The sequence below is a fragment of the Oncorhynchus kisutch genome, linkage group LG12 (genome assembly GCF_002021735.2).
Source record: "Oncorhynchus kisutch isolate 150728-3 linkage group LG12, Okis_V2, whole genome shotgun sequence".
In the NCBI taxonomy this organism is placed as follows: domain Eukaryota; kingdom Metazoa; phylum Chordata; class Actinopteri; order Salmoniformes; family Salmonidae; genus Oncorhynchus; species Oncorhynchus kisutch.
In genome coordinates, this window is record NC_034185.2 from 17,618,693 (window position 1) to 17,639,588 (window position 20,896).

The 20,896-nt window shown below is 43.1% G+C and overlaps 1 protein-coding gene across 5 annotated transcripts in view; it reads right to left on the minus strand.

The window, feature by feature from the left end:
* col12a1b (collagen, type XII, alpha 1b) overlaps positions 1-20,896 on the minus strand; it is a 96,516-nt gene that overhangs the window by 11,792 nt on the left and 63,828 nt on the right. For all 5 annotated transcript variants that reach the window (XM_031837005.1, XM_031837007.1, XM_031837004.1 and 2 more), the window contains 19 exons: positions 19,811-19,940; positions 18,719-18,861; positions 17,898-18,027; positions 17,147-17,266; positions 16,526-16,678; positions 16,232-16,348; positions 14,420-14,572; positions 14,249-14,323; positions 12,959-13,098; positions 12,654-12,777; positions 12,180-12,323; positions 11,630-11,794; positions 11,455-11,493; positions 11,122-11,260; positions 9,628-9,770; positions 8,903-9,012; positions 2,869-3,027; positions 2,498-2,575; positions 352-438 (listed from right to left, as the gene is read on the minus strand). In XM_031837005.1, the coding sequence (XP_031692865.1) occupies positions 352-438; positions 2,498-2,575; positions 2,869-3,027; positions 8,903-9,012; positions 9,628-9,770; positions 11,122-11,260; positions 11,455-11,493; positions 11,630-11,794; positions 12,180-12,323; positions 12,654-12,777; positions 12,959-13,098; positions 14,249-14,323; positions 14,420-14,572; positions 16,232-16,348; positions 16,526-16,678; positions 17,147-17,266; positions 17,898-18,027; positions 18,719-18,861; positions 19,811-19,940 (2,349 nt within the window). The remainder of the gene's footprint in view (positions 1-351; positions 439-2,497; positions 2,576-2,868; positions 3,028-8,902; positions 9,013-9,627; positions 9,771-11,121; positions 11,261-11,454; positions 11,494-11,629; positions 11,795-12,179; positions 12,324-12,653; positions 12,778-12,958; positions 13,099-14,248; positions 14,324-14,419; positions 14,573-16,231; positions 16,349-16,525; positions 16,679-17,146; positions 17,267-17,897; positions 18,028-18,718; positions 18,862-19,810; positions 19,941-20,896) is intronic.

A 20,896-nucleotide genomic window follows, 5' to 3' on the forward strand; every position in this document is an offset into this window, starting at 1 on the left:
ATGGATGCTCTCTCCCTGGGGGCTCCGTAGTCATAACATGCAGACTACTGTAGTTTCCTTCTGGTTTGCCCTTTTAAAAACAAATAAAGGCCAAATTGTACAGTCAGTCCTGCATAATGAATATGTTTCAGAGTGAAACTGTACAGTCATAACATTTATAGGAACGTGTCAAAAAATATAATTTTCCATCGGCAGATCAAGGAATTCACTAGAACCCCCTGGCCTGCAGCAGAGAGAGGGAAGGAGTGTGAGTCCGAAGAAGCACCCTATTGGCTACAGAGTGCACCATTATTTTATCAGAGCCATGGTAATAGGGTGCCGTTTGAGATGCAGCTGTAGAGGATGTCTTACCACTGCCCCCTGTGGTCCCTGGAGTCCTGTGCTCTCTGAGGTGCATGTGCAGGATTTGGGGAGGGACGGGCACTTGGACTCCTCTCTCTGATAGGGTAAGGAAACAGACAGGCACAGGAGTTGGCCAAAAACACAGACCCAGTTCTCTGTGAGTCTGCAGAGATGCTGATTAAGCTGCAGGTAATCCACTCAGCCAGTCTCATGTACGCAGAATGACAGACTTCATGACTGTAAGTTTCTCTGGGTAAGAGCATCTGCTAAATGACTGAATGGTAACGTAAATGTAAACAGAGGCAGGCTCAGGAGGTTACAGGATAATATGGCTTATTTGGAATGATTAGATGGTATTAGTACCAGTAGTACGGTACATGTCAAGACTATACAACAGATTAAGTACATGCTCTCTAGTTGACAGCTAATATTTCACTAGAACAGCTCAATCAGACAGCTGTGTTGCATGCAATGATCCTGTGGCAATGGACATCATGAGCTTCCAGCAAGCCAATTGTTGAAAAGCCCTACCCCCTACCCAAAAGCCCTACCCCCTACCCAAAAGCCCTACCCCCTACCCAAAAGCCCTACCCCCTACCCAAAAGCCCTACCCCCTACCCAAAAGCCCTACCCCCTACCCAAAAGCCCTACCCCCTACCCAAAAGCACTACCCCCTACCCAAAAGCCCTACCCCCTACCCAAAAGCCCTACCCCCTACCCAAAAGCCCTACCCCCTACCCAAAAGCCCTACCCCCTACCCAAAAGCCCTACCCCCTACCCAAAAGCCCTACCCCCTACCCAAAAGCCCTACCCCCTACCCAAAAGCACTACCCCCTACCCAAAAGCCCTACCCCCTACCCAAAAGCCCTACCCCCTACCCAAAAGCCCTACCCCCTACCCAAAAGCCCTACCCCCTACCCAAAAGCCCTACACACATGTTTTTACATTCTGGGTGTCCAACCAACAGTGATCGTGGGGCTCTTGAAACAAAAGCTGCTTTTACTTGTTGAAACAGAGGCGGGTTCCTGGACAACTGGTGGGACTAAAGTGAGAAAGTCGAGGTCGAACAGGGGCTTTGAGGCATATGACCCAGGGTCAAAACACCAGAGCCTGCGGTACAGTACATTAAAAGGATCACGTGAAACGTGTAACAAGAGTTGTTGTTGACAATGTCTTCATAGCTTGGCACTGTTTGTTGTTTAATGTGCGTATAGTTGAAGGCCGTTCATAGTTGTGATGCCTTTACAGTCGATAGCCGTTGCTTCTCCACCTAATGGCGAGGCTCTGGGGAAACTGGGCAGGGTAACTGCGAATCAGTGACATACACTACTTGACAAAAGGCGTTTGAAGCTGCAGCTGGGCTATTTAAACAATTATAGCATGGCCTAATTCATGTGCTTCATAAATATCCAATGGGAGTCTTCCAAGAGTTGGAATAATTCCAAGAGTTGGAATAATAAGAAAAAACAGGTGGCATAAAATGTCCCTGTTCTATATAGACTGAATGACTTTCCTTTTTCGCTGCCAGAAATGTACTTGGCACGTTGTCATTCAACGATGTCTTTGACATATTAGATATATTAGATAGGACAACTGCATAGGGGTGGTAGAGTCAAGTTCTAATCATGCAATGCTTCACTGCTATCACTTTTCCATAGATTAAGTGGAATGTACTGAGCTCGCTGTCTGCACACTAGTTGGCCATTGAGAAAATCAGATTTCTTCTTCGTGTGTTCAGGATTATGTAAGCATGTCCTTAAGAGATGTGGGATGGGTATGCATTTGTTTACTGCAATGTTAAAAGATGAGACAAGCAATAAGCATTTGAAGCATGTGTCTAATATGAACGTGCACAAACACACACGCCTGCACACACACACACAGATGCTCAACAGGAGAACTAAGGAGATGGGTCGGTCAAAATGTTAACAGACTGCTCAGAGCTTGCTTTGCGTCTGTTAAGTTGTACTGCCCGCCTCTCCCCTCCAGGGAGGTCCAGATGTAGGGTGAAGTTGTCCCTAGACACTGATCTGTGATGAATTTTGCATTTCCCCCACTAATGGGCTAAGGTTAGGATTGGGGCAGAGGAAGCTGATCCTAGATCTGTACCTAGGGAAAGCTTCAGCGGAGGTCCACTGAGGCTGCTCTTACTCACCATAGATGGAAGGTCACAGCATCTGTCTCTGCTCGTCCAGCCCAGGGTGCACACAATATCGAACATCTGGAGCTGGAACTGTGGAACAAGGGAAAAAAAGTAAAACAGTGTTAGTTACATGTGTCTTTGATACTTCCTTGTCATCCAAAAATACCAACTAAGAGCATGCAGACAGAGAGCCCACAGAGAATCAGATAAGGATAACTGAGGCACACTCCACTTGGGGTAAACTATGTTGGAGACAGTACGCTTCAAGACTTCCTCCTGTCATTACAGCACTCAGATACACAGGGGTACTATAACTGACTTGCTTGTAGGCTGCTAGGTCCAGTAGGTCCATATGCCTTGACGTTGTGTGACAGTTCACTTACAGTTGCACTTTTCCCCTTGGAACCAATGGACTTGGACATTTTGCCTAGGACTTGATAGCCGTCCGTGGACGTGTTTCCAGCTTCCTTAATCTCCTTGTCCGCCACCTCTTGGCAGTCGAGGTTCAGCTTGACATTGGTGGGGGAAACAAGGATGTGGAGCTGTATAGAGAAAAGATTGAGAGTTGTTACATTCTTCGTCCAGGACATACTTTCGTCTAGGACCATCTGCTTTCTATCTTGAAACTCTGCAAATCATTGGGTTATCTGGGGTGGACAACAGAGCGCAGAGAGACACAGGGTGTATGTGGATGTGTTATTTCCTCTCCTTGATGTGGTGTTCACTGACAGCCTCCAAAAGAGGTAGACCAGAGAGAAATAAAGCCACACGATTTCAACACATTCTGAGAGCTAACACTCAATTCTAAGGATGTGCAGTGTCCTAAAAGTTTTCTCAGGATAAGATACATGGTTCTGGTTCAAAAAGTAATCTGTACTAATGTATTAACTGTTAATTATATATATTAGTCATATAGCATGTAATATCATCAGTAAAATGAACCTGGTGTGGTAAAACACAGTAGGAAATACCAGATCAGATGTTTTCAGCAAAAAATGCTTGATTTATAGAGCACCGTCATCCATTCATCTCTCTCATTTACTTGTGGTCATGGGATTAAAGTGTATGTGGTGTACACCAAGGATGAGTCTTTCCACCGCTATGTTTCCCAGAGTCAATGTATGCATTATGTTGCTATTCCTTACTCAGGTCAACCTCACATCTTCTGATGATGTAGTTTTGTGGTGTGCCATAAGAAGTGCTCCCTTTTACTCTCTCCCTCTATTGCCAAGAGGCTAGCTGCTGTTCTGTGGAGTTCATTCACATTCTTACTTAGCAGGCAACATGCTACTGTACCAAGCCATGGAGTCAGTCCCAGAGATTTGGCAACCACATGCGGTTTCTTTCATTGTGGTCAATATCGTTGGAAATGTATAGCTATGTTTTGCAGACCACTAGCGGAGGAAGCTTCTATCTCAGGATTCTCAGACAGTGGAGCACGCTCAGCAATTTATGGAAACTGTGAGTCTGTATTGGACAGAGAGAGGGTAAATAAGGTAAATATATACCCTAGGAAAGCAACTTGGAGAAATTATCAACTTCACTCGAGGAAATTACATCATCAGACGGCGCTCTATACAGTCTCAGACAGTCTCCAGTTCAGTTTAAGCCCAGTTAACACATAACGTTCTGAGAACCATACGTTTCTTAGCGCTTGGTGAGAGCGTGGTTATCCTATGGATATTTTACATACAACCTTCCCACAACTTTCCGGGAATGGTGTAGGATAGTTGCTTGGCTTTGAAACATTCTCAGCACAGTTAAGGAACTTCACAAAAAAACTTTATTTAGTTAGTATTTCATAACTTTAACAGAGGGTTTCCTACATGTTCAAACATGGTTTCATTTCATTTTAATGTTATTAATGTTCTATGAACGTTCTCCAACTGGTTTGATATTGGGGATGTTCTCAAATAGTTTAAAGAATGTGTTATTCTGTGGTAATTTATGTGGCAATTTCAGTACGTCATCATAGCGTTTCCTACAGGCTTAATCATGGTTCTATTTAAAGTCAGGTTCTCAAATTATTCTGAGAACATTAAGAAAACGTTCCAACGTTGTAAGAATGTTATTTAAAAACAATTAAATAAAATCCACAAGAAAATGTTAGTAACGTTCAGAGAAAGTTCTAAGAACGTCCAGCTCTGAGTTAGACCCAGCTATTCAAACAGAGCAATAATACAAATCTCTTTGTGAACAATAAAACATCTCACAGTTTAACCTGCAGAAAAGAGATGCTAAGAAGCTATAGTGACCAAAAGGTAAACCCTTGGTCAAGGTTTCCCTGTCTTGGTAAAAACGTGGTGTGCAGCAAGCAGCATTCCCTCTAAGCTCACTGACGTGACGGGAAAATAATTAATTGACATTTTTGTAGGGATGATACAGGGAAAATCAAATCTGAAATTTCTAAGTGGAAATTTCAAACTTCAGAAGCCTTTTGAAACCTAAAATACACTACATGTTTTAAATGTTCTGCATTGCAGGAAGGTTCTCCTGTAACAGGGTGATCAAATTAAGACCCTACATCTGTATGCTTTTCCTTTTGTTCATTGACTCAAGCTTCCATGACATCCATATGCCTTTGTTTGAGTATTTTTTTGGTATGATAGGCATAAGACTGTTATTGTATTTTCCAAACACAAGACAATGGTTTTCGATAATGAATTAAACTTTTGATACGTTCAAGTTGAATGATGAAAAGCAGAGTCGAGCAGTCAGGGTATGTCAACACTAATTTATCATCTTTATGGACATGGATATTTGTATGATTCCTAACAACTATCGATCATGGTGTAAGTAACTGCTTTAGAATCCTGTGGATCTGGTAAACCTACTGTAAACGTACCTAATCTTGGTTGAAAGAGAGGGTTACTGGTGCGAGAACCAAGCCCTCAAACTGTCATCCGAGAAGGGCATCTAGAGAAGGTTTATACAGTAGTAGCAGTGAGTTGTTGTTTTTATACTGGTTGATAGAATGGTATTGTATTTCAACCAAATATACCCACAGGGGGCTCTGAATTCCTTCAGAATCCTCATAGGATTTGTCCTGTTGAGTAGAGCACGTCTGTTAAACCCATTTTAGGGAGTTTTGGATTGTCGCCGGTAACTAAGACCATTCAAACTTTGAGTTAGCTCTTTCCTGGCTGATTAGATCGAGGTAAATCAGCCTTGCCATGAAGCAGTGCAACCCGGCTGTTTAGAAGCCCATAGCCTTCCTCAGCATAGAACACTTTCATTATTCCTGCCAGAGATGGCTAAAAAAACAAATCAGGACATCAATCAAATAAGGGAGTGAGAGTCTGGGTTCAAGCTAGCCTGTCTAAATCATGTTTGTTTATGCTGCATATGCTGGCAGCAGGGATGGAGAAGTGGATTCTACAAGTCAACAACTCTGTAACTATTGGTCATCTGCCTCTTAAAAAGACATGTGCATTTTGCCACTCTGCAAAATAAAGTTTCAACCTCTCCACTGACAGAGGGAAAATTACAAGTGAACAGCGCTTACACTAATCAATCCCAGCTCATTACTGTCTGCCTGCCTGCCTGACTGCCTGCCTGCCTGCCTGTCTGCCTGCCTGTCTGTCTGTCTGTCTGTCTGTCTGTCTGTCTGTCTGTCTGTCTGTCTGTCTGTCTGTCTGTCTGTCTGCCTGTGAGAAGTGTGGTTGAGGTCCTGTCCCCAGTGAGAGCAATAAACCGCCTAGTGTCCTGTCATGTGCCATCTATTAAAGGAGACTTTGCCATTGGTTAAACTTATCAGCAGTGCTAACTCTGGGTCTTCCTTTCCTGTGGTTTCATCATATCGCTTGATGGTTTTTACGACTGCACAAAGTTCTTGAAATGTTCAGGATTGACTGACCTCTCTTTGCTTATTTGAGCTGTTCTTGCCATAATATGGACTTGGTCTTTTACCAAATAGGGCTATCTTCTGTATACCAACCCTACCTTACTTTTACCAAGGCAATTGAGATGCATTCCAGGTGACTACCTCATGAGGCTGGTTGGGAGAGTGCTAAGAGTGTGGAGGGCTGTCATCAGGGCAGGGGGTGAGTACTTTGAGGAATCTCGGATTTGGAGTATATTTTGATTTGTTTAGCACTTTTTTGGTTTCTGCAAGGTTCCATATCTGTTGTTTCGTGGTTTTGATGTCTTCGCTATTATTCTACAATGTAGAGGGATGTAGAAGTGTTGAGGGACCCTGGAATGAGTAGGTGTGTTCAAACTTTTGACTGGTACTGTATTTCTTAAATACATTCTTTCACTTTTAGATTTGTGTGTATTGCTGTGAATTTTTAGATACTACTGCACTGTTGGAGCCAGGCATGAAAGCATTTCGCTACACCCTAAATATGTGTGTGACCAATAAAATACAGCATGTACACTACCAGATACAGCATGTACACTACCAGATACAGCATGTACACTACCAGATACAGCATGTACACTACCAGATACAGCATGTACACTACCAGATACAACATGTACACTACCAGATACAGCATGTACACTACCAGATACAGCATGTACACTACCAGATACAGCATGTACACTACCAGATACAGCATGTACACTACCAGATACAGCATGTACACTACCAGATACAGCATGTACACTACCAGATACAGCATGTACACAACCGTGCTGGAACACTAGGACAGACACAGCATATAGGCCTACACAACCCTGCTGGAACACTGGGTAAACCCCAGAACAGAGTCACCTCCCCAACAGCAGCAGCAATAATTCCCCTGTGTTTAGCTACCAGAGGCAACAGAGGCAATACTAGGCCTGCCTCCAACATCCAGGCAGACAAACTGCAGCAGTGCCAAAAAGGAAGGAGAAAGAGAGAGAGAGAAAGAGTGAGTGAGTGTGAGAAAGAGAAAGAGAGAGAGAGAAAGAGTGAGTGTGAGAAAGAGAAAGAGAGTGAGTGTGAGAAAGAGAAAGAGAGAGAGAGAGAGAGAGAGAAAGAGAGAGAGAGAGAAAGAGAGAGAGAGAAAGAGTGAGTGTGAGAAAGAGAAAGAGAGAGAGAGAAAGAGTGAGTGTGAAAAAGAGAAAGAGAGAGAGAGAAAGAGTGAGTGTGAGAAAGAGAAAGAGAGAGAGAGAAAGAGAAAGAGAGAGAGAAAGAGTGAGTGTGAGAAAGAGAAAGAGAGAGAGAGAAAGAGTGAGTGTGAGAAAGAGAAAGAGAGAGAGAGAGAGTGAGTGTGAGAAAGAGAAAGAGAGAGAGAGAAAGAGTGAGTGTGAGAAAGAGAAAGAGAGAGAGAAAGAGTGAGTGTGAGAAAGAGAAAGAGAGAGAGAGAAAGAGTGAGTGTGAGAAAGAGAGAGAGAGAAAGAGTGAGTGTGAGAAAGAGAAAGAGAGAGAGAGAAAGAGTGAGTGTGAGAAAGAGAAAGAGAGAGAGAGAAAGAGTGAGTGTGAGAAAGAGAGAAAGAGGCAGACAGAGAAAACCTCCCCCTAGCCTCGCATTCCACTGCCTCTCTGATGTAATTGTTTAATAGCAATAGCAGTGACCCAATATTTTCCAGACTCGCGCGCCAGCAGTGACTAGCAGTGCCTTTTAATGGTCTCCCCAAAAAGACTTATAGATTCTAGTGAAAATGTGCAATAGGGTTGTCCACACCACCATTCACTGCAGTACGTCATTTCCACAGCCCCCATGAGCACACTGCTCTGACCTTATGGTGAAGGACACATTGCCGCTGTTAGAAAAATTCCAGTAAGTACCAGAGGGGAGTGCTTCCCTATAGCTCTTAATACACAGACAGTCTACTACATGCCTATAGTCTTTAGTGGTCTCTCTTCCTTTAGGCTACAACTCAGTGACTGAACTTAATGCTAATTCAAGTGATCAAATATGGCAACACCACTGATTTCTCTGCCCCACTAGTTCCTCTTGGAAATCAACAACCAAGGAATTAGAATTTCATTCAGCTCCAACCTATGTGGAGTTGGACCTGGACCAAACATGATCACTTCAGCTTGAACCAGCCATTTGATTAGCTTTAATGTCCAAAGAAACTGCTACAAGATCAATTGCCACTTTTATCTCTCAATGACTTTGATTGCCATCAATAACAACAATCCATGCATCATGTGACATTGGAGTTTTTACAGTTTACAGTCAAAGACCATCTGTTTGACTAAGCAGACATTGTTTTGCAGCACACATGTCTGTAGCTGTGTCGGAGGTACACCTCCTGTAACATATAACATATTTGGAATGCCAGGTATCCCCTCAGTGTCTGTATATCCTCGGGACATGCCAAGCTTACTGCAAGAACAAAGGTGCCAGCTGTGATTGATGTACCACACCTCCAGTCTTAGTTGCCAGGCCCAGAAAGTTATATAATCCAGCCATTTACTTCACTACATCCAGTATATTCCTCCAATCCCAACAGTCACGCAGACAAGCAGTCAGTGTTTACCTTGTGGAAGCTTCCATGGAAGATTCTCTTCACTTGATCATTGTCGAAAGTGACCCTCTGGATCTCCCCCCTCGTATCCTTGTTATAATACGATATAGTTTGGCTAGAAGCTGAAAAGAGAAAAACACAATTAGAGAGAGAAAGAAAGGGGTTACAGATAGGTAGGTCTCCAACGTCACATTAGGACGTGGTGTTATGCAAAGCTCCTAAACTAGAAACAGGACTCCACCATCATCAATGGATAGTTTATCATAAAGCACAAACAGATATGCTTTGTGATATAGCTACAACATAAAACAGCAAGGTTGGGGCTTTATAAAGGCCAGCTGAAGCTAGCTAGTACAGGATGCTGGATGTTGGATGAGGCTGTGTGTGGTTACTGAGGGAGACCAATGCAGCCCTGGGCTCTAGAGCCCATTACAATCCATTCACTGATCCCATGAGAGGATATCAGACAGAACCACAGAAAGATATCTACAGCTGCTGGATATCTTCTCCTCACAGAACACTACTTCATCCTTCCTCTATGTAGCATACCAAATGGCACCCTATTCCCTATGTAGTGCACTTCTTCAACCAGGGCCCACTATGTAGGGAATATGGTGCCATTTGGGATGCAGCCCCAGGAACCTCTTGTAACCCTTACTGTAACCCTCCACCCTCAACCCCTTCAAATCCACAACGGCAACCATTCAGCACAAGTCAAAGAGGCTAGAATGCCTTACGATCGATGGTGACCCCGACTTCAGGCTTGTCGTCCTTGGTGGACACCTGCCAGATGTCGAAGGCCTCAGTGGGTGTGTCCGGGAGGAGACGGAACATCATGATGATGGTGTAGGAGTGAGGTAGTCCGTCAGGGTGAATCTCTCTGTTCAAACCCCCACGCAACACCAACAATTAGACTGACCATTCAAAAACTACAAAATCAACTCACCATCAATATATAGTATATATGTGATGGGATGTATAGACATTATGGACAGTATATATACAGAAATATGTACATAAATAGTTCAATAGGATTTCACTAGAATACAGTATAGTACCGTATATACAGTACATATGAAATGGGTAAAACAGTATTACCATATGTTTATGTAGCACTGTGATATGGATGAATTTGTTCCTTTGAGTAAAAAACAGAGGTAAAACTATGTGGAATGTTAAGCTGACCGGGGATATTTGATAGGCCTACTGTGCAGCTGATAAAGCGCTTAGAGAAGTATGATGTAGGAGATAGACAGTGGAGTTGGATGTCTCTGAGCTACGTGGGCTGAGTGAAATCAACAGTATGCCAGAACTTCAGATTGAACAATATGCCAGAACTTCAGATCACTGCTTAACACTTAACAGGATGTCGTAAATCTATTGACCTAGTTTAGAGGGGAATGGGGTCTAAACAGTCTGTCTGAACATAGTTGGGCAAGACGTGTCATGTTAGCAGCCTGGGCCATAGCCAAGTGCCAAACAGACGTTTATACAGTTTTTACATGATGGAAAGGACCCACAAAAAATAACGTTCGAAAACATATAATTTCTTAATGGTTGCCTCCCTGCATTGACCTCCATCTCCTCAGTCTTCCTCCACTTGAGCGTAGACAAGCTTTCAATCTGAGAATATCATTAGAATCTGAACAAACAGATTAGGGTTGCGAAATCACAGCAACTTTCCCCAAATTCCTTGGTTTTACAGTTTTTACTGTGGAGTTGGAAAAAAGGTTTTGATGAAAAAAAGAATTGATGTTTTTATTCTGCAGATCAAATGCTTCTCTAGGTGATGCTTTCCTTCAAAGGTCAATCAAGCCATGACAAGGTCAGCCACAGCATATGGAATGATTAGGGAACATATTAACAAATCGTGCTCAGCTAAGTATGGTTTTGAGCTAATGTTTTCCAGCATGTTTGCCTGAGGGCATTTTAATGACATGTAATTCACTAGAGATCCACAGCAAGTGCTGGCAATTATCCCTTAAATCCATTAGCTCAGAAAAGCAGCGCAGACATACAACCACAAGATGTAGATTTGACCAATTTGGCCAGAGACGATGGTAGAGTTGCAACATTTTGTCAACTTTCACAAAATGCCTAGGTTATCCAGAAATTCTGGTTGGATTATTATTCCCTCCTGATTCCGGGAATTTTCGAACCAGGAATACCTGGGAATTTTTGTGGAAAATACCAGAATTTTCTAATCCAAGACAATGGTATCTCAGACTCACGTGGTGGGCTGGGTCAGGAAGGAGTTCTTATGGAGTCTGTAGGCTGTGTAGCTGTTGAAGGAACCAGGTTCCATAGACACTCCCTTGATATAGCCATAGGTCTTCTCTGTCAGGTTGAACGCCTCCAGCATCCTGAAGCCTAGAACACAAGGTAAATAAGTCTTATTAAGTTCTAGGAGGTTCTAGGAAGTTCTAGACAGTTCTAGGACATTCTAAGAAATTCTAAGAGGTTCTAGAAATTCCTCATATACAATAATGAGTAAATAATGCATGCTGTTTCTGCAGTTGGTTCTAATTTGGGATGCACATAATTAATAATCTGAGCATACTTACCAGGTGATGTGAATCCATTTAGGTAGATCAGGGGACAAGCTGTGAAGATAATATCAAAGATTAGCAACAGTTTAATTTGTTTCTAGATTTGACTTTCATGGGAGATAAAGTATTTAGCAGTTAGCGATTAATTTAAGTGTTATCCCCCCCAAAAAAAAGATCCAAAAAAGCTCACATGATGTTGCGGTTTCGCAAATGAAGGTCACAAGGTTATCTTGGATAGTTGCAAAGGCGTCGAAGTCGTCCACAACAAAGATGTGTCTGTCGCTTGGCTTGCTGCCAATGTTCTGCAGCTCAGCATAATCCACATCGGCAACACCAACCACAAACACACTGTAACCTGGAGAAGGAGCACGTTCACACTTAAGCAATAAGGCCCGAGGAGGTGTGGTATATATATGGCCAATATACCATGGCTAAGGGCTGGTCTTAGGTGCGAAGCAACACGGAGTGCCTGGACACAGCCCTTAGCCATGGTATATCGGCCATATACCTCAAAGCCCTACCAGTGGTATACGAACTGATATACCATGGCTGTTGGCCAATCAGCATTCAGGGCTTGAACCACCCAGTTCATAAACTCACATAACCAACTATGTGTATTTGTGATTCTAATAAGTTACAGATTGTAGATACTTCAATGACAACATAGACAACACAAACAACACACTCGTTGTGATTGAGGTTTTGACTGGAAGATTCCTGTTCAACTCAGTAACCCTTACCAGCATGCTGCAGTGCGGCAGCGTTTTTCTTCACCTCATCCTGAGAACGACCGTCTGTGACAGCTACCACAACCTTGGGGACATTCCTCCTCATTCCATTTTCGGACGTAAATACCTTCTCCTTGACATGCTTCAGAGCAACACCTGATCAAGAACAAAGAAAGGTCAATGAAAATGACCATTTAATTAGTGTGATATCGTATAACTTTGAATAGACAACAATGTCTACTTAGTGGATGGATCTATAAAAAATAAGCATGTTTGGCTTGCATCCATTGAAATGTTAGCCTGAATGCCAGTCTGTTTGTGCCATGATGCCAACTCCTTGTCACTCATTATCATGCCAGTGACAGTAATGGATTTGGTAAGAGCAGACACAGATCTGGGACCAGGCTCATGGAACGTTGTTGGTGTCATTGTAACGTTTACAACCTGAGACTAGTTGGTGGGTGCTGGGTTTGGGAAGAGGCTCACCAGTCTTAGTGTTTCCTCCTCTGTACTGAATGAGTTGTAGAGCAGCGAGACCGCTGCCCTTGTCCGAGTAAGAGTTCAGCCTGAACTCGGTCTTTGCTTCGTCGCTGTACTGAACAAACGACACCTGTTTCCAAAGTAAACAGACATGAGCATTACGAGGAGTTGTAGTATGATGCCATAGCGTACCTGGTATTCTATGTAGTATGTTATGCTAAAACTAACAACTATCACCAAGTTGACTAACAATTACAGTCTTAAAAGCATATTGTAACACAATTTATACCTCTATTTACAGCACTACACACCTGCATTCCTGTCGAGCCGATGACGTCGAAGGCTCCAATCATGCTGAAGACGAACTGCACCACTTTCCGGAAGCTTTCTTCCCCGATACTCCATGAGCCGTCGATAAGGAACACCACATCTGCCTTGGCACCTTTGCACACTGATGCAGAAGAAAAACAACTCAATGAACTGCACTACATAGATTCCATGGCAGGCCACAGACTCTGAGCTGCCTGGAACACCAGGCATCAGAAAGAGAGTGGGCAACCTTAAAAATAAAAACGTCTGCAGGAATCTCAAAAACAAAACCATCGAGGAAAACAATGACATAATGAAGCTGTACATAGCAATTATTGGTTTAATTGATCATACTTTCCTGAAAAAAAAACGATCAAAACAAGAAACATTTGGTCACCATGAGGGCTGGAAATGAAATGCTCTTTAATGGTTTTCTCGCTTAGTACAAAAGAAGTAGTTGGCAAAACAAAAGATAATGTCTGCCTGATGTGGTAGAGCACTTTTTTTTATCTCTCGCAATCCCGTCCTCCAAGTCTGAGTCCATAAACAGGTTTTACACAATATCTTATCAAACAAACAGCTTCTTTGGACACCTAGGTTATTCATTAGTCAATGGGTGTGTTCCATTGAAAAACCCTGGGGGTCTGTGTGGACCATGTGGCGGCCATTAGTTTAACACTGGTACTAACACTCATTCTGATCTAGAGGAAATAAGTCTGCAGGTCTCTGCTTCTGCCAAATAATGAGATGTTGAGTGTTTTGCATATTCTCTAAACCTGCCTTTTTATTACTTTCACCTAATGGCACTAAAAACACACACAAATAAAACCATTCTGATGGCACTAAAAACACACAAATAAAACCATTCTGATGGCACTAAAAACACACAAATAAAACCATTCAGATGGCACTAAAAACACACACAAATAAAACCATTCTGATGGCACTAAAAACACACACAAATAAAACCATTCTGATGGCACTAAAAACACACACAAATAAAACCATTCTGATGGCACTAAAAACACACACAAATAAAACCATTCTGATGGCACTAAAAACACACACAAATAAAACAATTCTGATGGCACTAAAAACAAACACAAATAAAACCATTCTGATGGCACTAAAAACACACAAATAAAACCATTCTGATGGCACTAAAAACACACACAAATAAAACCATTCTGATAGTTCAGTGTGGTTCAGTGTGGTTCTGTTGGGTTATGATTGGTTCTGTGTGGTTCTGTGATTTGATTGGTTCTGGTGGATATGGTGCCATTTCTGCTTACCTGCCCATGCAGGGGGGATGGTAGGAGGTGGTGGAGGAGTGGGGGGTTGTGTTGGCGCTTCAGTAGGCTTGACCACTTTGACAAGGAGACAACAATAAGTAAAAATAGACAAGAATGGACAATTGACAAATCAACACTTAAAGTAACATTTTCAAGACTTTAGATACTCACAGGTTCTCTCCTTGGTGCCGACTCCGGGGCCCTCCAAGTTGGGGGTCTGAACGAACACGGTGGCGCTGTAGAGAGCGTCTGGGGAGAGACCCTCGAAGCAGTACTGGCTCTGAGCTGCAGTGATGGTGATCTCCTGCTGACCTTTACTGGAGGCTAGACAGAGACAGCACAAAGAGAAATATGAGACATGTTGACATGTGTTGAGAAGAGAAACATGTTGACATGTGTTGAGAAGAGAAACATGTTGACATGTGTTGAGAAGAGAAACATGTTGACATGTGTTGAGAAGAGAAACATGTTGACATGTGTTGAGAAGAGAAACATGTTGACATGTGTTGAGAAGAGAAACATGTTGACATGTGTTGAGAAGAGAAACATGTTGACATGTGTTGAGAAGAGAAACATGTTGACATGTGTTGAGAAGAGAAACATGTTGACATGTGTTGAGAAGAGAAACATGTTGACATGTGTTGAGAAGAGAAACATGTTGACATGTGTTGAGAAGAGAAACATGTTGACATGTGTTGAGAAGAGAAACATGTTGACATGTGTTGAGAAGAGAAACATGTTGACATGTGTTGAGAAGAGAAACATGTTGGCATGTGTTGAGAAGAGAAACATGTTGACATGTGTTGAGAAGAGAAACATGTTGACATGTGTTGAGAAGAGAAACATGTTGACATGTGTTGACTGCCGAGGCTGCTGCCTGAAACGTTACTCCTCATAAAAATCACAGGTCTTCTCTGAGTACGCAAACCAGAGTTAATGCCATTCAGCTGGGGTTATTTGACAGTTCTGCGGCTAAACAATAATGTCAAAATACATGTAATATCTGTGTTATCACACTACATGTAATTCAATATGAATTGTTTTGGGGAAAATGCAGACATATTTTGAGAATGTTTTTTTGGGGGTCAAATGAACCATGAGACCAAGACAACGGCCTTATAAAGTGGAATTATCCCCTCATTCACCTCTCCGAGGCTGACCCCTTTCTGCTTAAGGCTCCCATAGTCATTGCTTAGTCATTTTTGGTCAGAGACGTTTGCCATGATCCTCGCTCCTCCACCACTGTTTGCATTCCATTTCAGACAAACCATTGCCTCTGTCTATGTCTGATGCATATTTAAAAGGTTGCTAGCTTCTCAAAACCTGGGGACTGTTTACCTTCGGGGAGTGCTTTCTGCAGCCGCTGTCTTTCTCACACAAGCAAAGCCTACTCTAGTTTGGAAATGTGTCATGGGTAATGACTACCATGTCAATATTTAAGTCCTTGCGATACTGCTTCCTGTTTTTAACAGTTTATACCCCGGTTCTATGTGTGAATATGAAACAGATTGATTCAAAGGCAGACAGTAATTAAAAGGATGTAATATTTTCAGTCAGAGATACAATTAAATTTGGTGGACATATGCTTTCAGAAAACGCCACATCATGCATTCTCCTTCGAGGGATAAACACAGGGGAGGGCTAAGGATAAACAGTTGTGTGAATGTCTAGACTCAATCTCAACACGCAGCACAGTGCCATTTCAATGTTCTGAACACAGAAGAGGGTGTGGCTCTGATCCGTGGAGGGTCTATAGCATCTCTGACTAGTGACTGACTAATATATCATGTGTTGATGTCCCGTCAACATTCTCCTTTGCGGCTTCAGATTTTTTACATAAAAGGAAGCATATACTCAATTGGAATGCAGCAATTTTTCAGGGTAGAAAAAGTGTCTCATCTATCCTAGCTTAAAGGTGAAATCTGCTATTAATGTTTGGCTGAAACAGGAATTCAGGATTATGTCTTTAAGATTGAGACTTACGGTCCAGAGGGTTGAGCTTGATCCTGTAGGAAGTGGCAGCCCTGTGAGGACTCCACTTGATGCAGAACTTGTCAAAGCCAACGTTGTAGGTCTCGATGTTGGTAACGTTCAGGTAGACTGTGGAGCAGAACACAAGAAGTAGAGCTCAGACTGACTTCAAGACTGAGGCTACAGTGGACCCTGGTCAAAAGTAGTGCACTATGTAAGGAATAGGGTGCTATTTGGGACTAAGCATGTCTTTAGGTTAGCATTGATGTTCAAGCAAGGTGATATTTCTGTTATTCAAACACATACGTGTTGTTCCCTGTCCTTCGAGGGCCCCACTCATGCCAGCCCCATACTGGGCAAACACTTTGACATCGTAGGTGGTGCCAGGGAGCAGGTTCTGGAGGGTGTATGAGGTCACGTCACCCACAAATACGTCCAAGCTCTTACTCTGATCTTCTTCTGCAGGCAAAACACAACACAAACTCTACTTTACAACAGCAACACTACAACACAAACTCATAAGGTAGAGGAGAGGAGAGGAGAGGAGAGGAGAGGAGAGGAGAGGAGAGGAGAGGAGAGGAGAGGAGAGGAGAGGAGAGGAGAGGAGAGGAGAGGAGAGGAGAGGAGAGGAGAGGAGAGGAGAGGAGAGGAGAGGAGAGGAGAGGAGAGGAGAGGAGAGGAGAGGAGAGGAGAGGTCTGATCTAAACCTGAAATCATCTCATTTGAAATGTAAAGGTGTGATTTCATGAAAATTATTCTGCATCATTACTTTGGCTTTGTACTGGAAAGTGTGGTTGGTTGATATGGACAATGAAATATAAAACCCTGCATGACAAAGCATGATATTGAGAAGTCTTGTAACTCAGGGTGTTATGGGTCCCTCCTCATGACTGCACAGGCGTGCCCCAGAGTCTGACGTCATCTCACCCGCAGGAGTGTAGACCAGCTTGTATCCGAGCACTGGAGACGGCGAGGGGTCCCAGGCCACACGGAAGCGGGTGTACCACTCGTCTGAGACGCGCAGGCTCAAGGGCTCCAGCAGGCCGACTATAACAGAGGCACAGCATCAGCAGAGAGAGCAGACACATGTCAACATTCAATCAGTCACGGCAATTACTGCCAACAACAAGTGAGGCCATGACCCCATTTCCAGAATAGCTAGCCCCCAGTGCAGTAAGTCACCACATTACCACGGCATATCCTGGGCTCCAAGTCTACAGCAGCCACTATTGTTTTTCCTCCTCCTCAGTTTATGAAGACTATTGTGAGTAATACATATGTTTAGACTGGATAGATTTTTTCATAGTCTTGCTGAGGGAGCTGAACTGGGTAGTGGGTAGGTTGGTTTGCGTGGGTGGTGACAACCCATTGGAGCGAGGTGACAACCCATTGGTGCTTCTTTTAAAGCCAAGACATAAAGTTTCTATTGTTTGTGTAACTCGGGGCAATTGTTCACCAGTCGTTGAGCTATCCCAGTTGCCTCTACTGTGAATTCCCAATCTTCCGAACTCTTCAAAATGACTTTTTTTTTGGAATCGGTTGGATAAAGTATGGCTCTTGTAAGTATTTTCCAGTTCTCACTCCCAGCTCAGCTCATCAGGCTTGGAAATTCTGTCCAGCTAGCTAGACCGTCAGGCGTTCAGTATACTAAACTGAACACTTTCCCTAACTGCGTTACCTGTGCGTCCGGGCCCGATCAGAGATGGCCCTGATCCATCAGCATAGATGGCTTCAACAGTGATGCTGTAGGGAGTGTCAGGAAGTAGGTTCTGCAGGATGGCATTGTTTCTGTTGCCAGGAACAACCGTCTGTGAGGAAAAGTACCACAGAGAACTTAGTCAGTTCATTAAAAAAGGAACATAATTATGGAATTACTTTTGGAAGCTATGCACTAATTCTAGGCTTGCAGCAGAGAGCAAAAAGAAGGCTATTAATGAAAGTTCCCTGTCCTCATGGAACACTGGAGGGTTAGCTCTCCTGACCTTTCTCGTTTAGAAGCATTTGTTATGTCACTCAATGGTTGGCTTACTAGGGAATAATTATGCAGTGCTGCTGTGCTGCCCTAAAGTGCTCCTGCTCTGTGTTTAAAGTCATTAATAATCCAATGTAATGTGACGTAATGTTTCCAGTGATAATGTTGATCTAATTGAGCCTTTAATTCGTCTTACTAATCAGCAGTTATTTGCTGGAGTTAACCAAAGACACTGAAGTAAGACTTTGTAGGCCTACAGCGCTTTAGCAGTAGTAACATGTTGAACAGTAAGTTCATGCGAGTGTGGAGGAGTGTATTTGATTTGCAACTCAGCCAAATATAAAAAGAGACATGTTTAGGTCATGAACTCACTCGTCCCTCGAGTAAACCTTAAAGTTCCCTGCTACGTGAAAGTCTGTCGAGAGAGACTCTGTATGTGTACCAAATGGCACCCTATTCCTTACATAGTGCACTACTTTAGACCAGAGCCCTATGGGTGCCATTTGGTATTCAACCTATGAACTCACAAACTCAGTGATGGGGTCTCCTGTGGTGGGGGCGTAGGCGATCTTGTATTGCTGCACTGGGCCCTCCGCGTGGTCCCAAACGATGGTCAGCGTGTTGGTGGTGGCATCAAACACCCGCAGGTTCCTAGGTCCAACACGGGGCACTGCAACAGCAACAGCAAAAATACTGGGTTACACTCAAACACATGTACCTAGCAACGCTGCACACCACATGATCCTCAAAATGCTAAACAGCTGCACCACTGAGAGCATCTTGTCTGGCTGCATCACCGCTTGGTATGACAACTGCTTGGCATCTGACCGCAAGGTGCTACAGAGGATAGTTTGTACGGCCCAGTACATCACTGGGGCCGAGCTCCCTGCCACCCAGGGCCTCTATACCAGGCGGTGTCAGAGGAATGCCAAAAAATTGTCAGACTCCAGCCACCCAAGTCATAGACTTTTCTCTCCGCTACCACACGGCAAGCGGTACCGATGCACCAAGTCTGGAACCAACAGGACCCTGAACAGCTTCTACCCCCAAGCCATAAGACTTCTAAATATTTAGTTAAATAGCTAACCAAATAACTACCCAGACTATCTGCCCTGACCCTTTTTTGACTCAGCACATACGCTGTTGCTACTGTTAATAATCTATCCTGTTGTCTAATCACTTTATTTCTAGTTACTGTATATGTACATATCTACCACAATTACCATAATTACCTCGTACCCCTGCATATCGACTAGGTACTGGTACCCTATAGCCAAGTTATCGTTACTCATTGTGTATTTACTGTTACTTTTCTTATTACGTGTTTCTATTTTTTTTCTCTCTCCATTGTTGGGAAGGGTCTGTATGTAAGCATTTCACTGTTAGTCCACACCTGTTTACAAAGCATGTGACATATAAAATTTGATTTGACCTATTAACCACCACTATACAGTATATAGGTACGTGTGTGTGTGTACGTACTTAAATGTAGACTATAGTATAAGCAAGTATGTGTGGACACATTAGTAACACTCATTGAGTCGAGAGTATAAATGTAAACAAGAGTCGCATGAGTCAGTAGTATCAATGTAAACAACAAAGTTGGATTCAGGTCTCACATGTTTTGCCGTCTCCCTTCACTGGTGAGCCCTCCCCATCGGCATACAGAGCCAGGACACTGATGGAGTACGGCGTGTCGGGAATGAGCGAGTCCAGGAACGCGTTGTTGATGTTTCCCGGGACCAGGACCTTTGGAGAGGTCATAAGACATAGATCACAATGATGGCTTCCCAGAGAGGAAGATTGTTTTGCATCCCAAATGGAAACCTATTCCCTATTTAGAGCACTACGTCAGTATAGGGCGTCATTTGGGATGCATCCTGGAAGAAGGATTCTTATTCAAATGACCTTTTTCATGCATTACATACTGCTCTGGCACTGCTAACGTACATAATGAGCTCACTGTTAATCCATGCTAGAGTCTTCTTGGAGGGAGCCTAGTGCCAAAGGTTAACATGAAGTACTAACAAAGCCCTGAAGAGGTTTAAAACGCTAAACAAATACATGAATTTAGCTAAGAAGTGATTGATAAACAAATGAGTGTTATGAAGCATCCATCGTCTGGTAAATGCAAAGACGTAACCAACACCACGAGACCGGTGCTCTGTCATTGGACAGGCCTCAACGTGTACTGGATCTATCTCACCCCTGTTTCTAACAACAGTGGAGCCCAGTCTCATCATATCACCAGGGTCACCACTGTCACTAAGCAGCACATTATCTATTAGCTTGTCTGGGGGACGGCCATTACATCATGCTAAATACCTTCATCTAAAGCTTATCTGAGGATTTAACTGAAAATCTCCTAGTTGAAAGAGTGATGGACAAGACATGCCGGTAGCTGAGGTATATAATAAAGTATATTTCCTGTGAAAAGCACTCATAAGGCTGTCCTCCTTACAAAATGGAACCTGATTGAAAATAGACAGGAGGTTAGCTGAGCTGGCGAACGCTTTGGTAAAAAAAAATCTGTCTCTTAGCATGAGGCATTTTTAAGGCCCACTGCTGCATCAAAGAACATTCCAATAAAAACAGACTCATTATCGTCCAACCAAACCCATAACATCAAACGTTACAATTTTCATCTATGTCTATCGCAGATGTGCATATGCACATTTTCCAAACTGCTAGTGGTACTTTAAAAG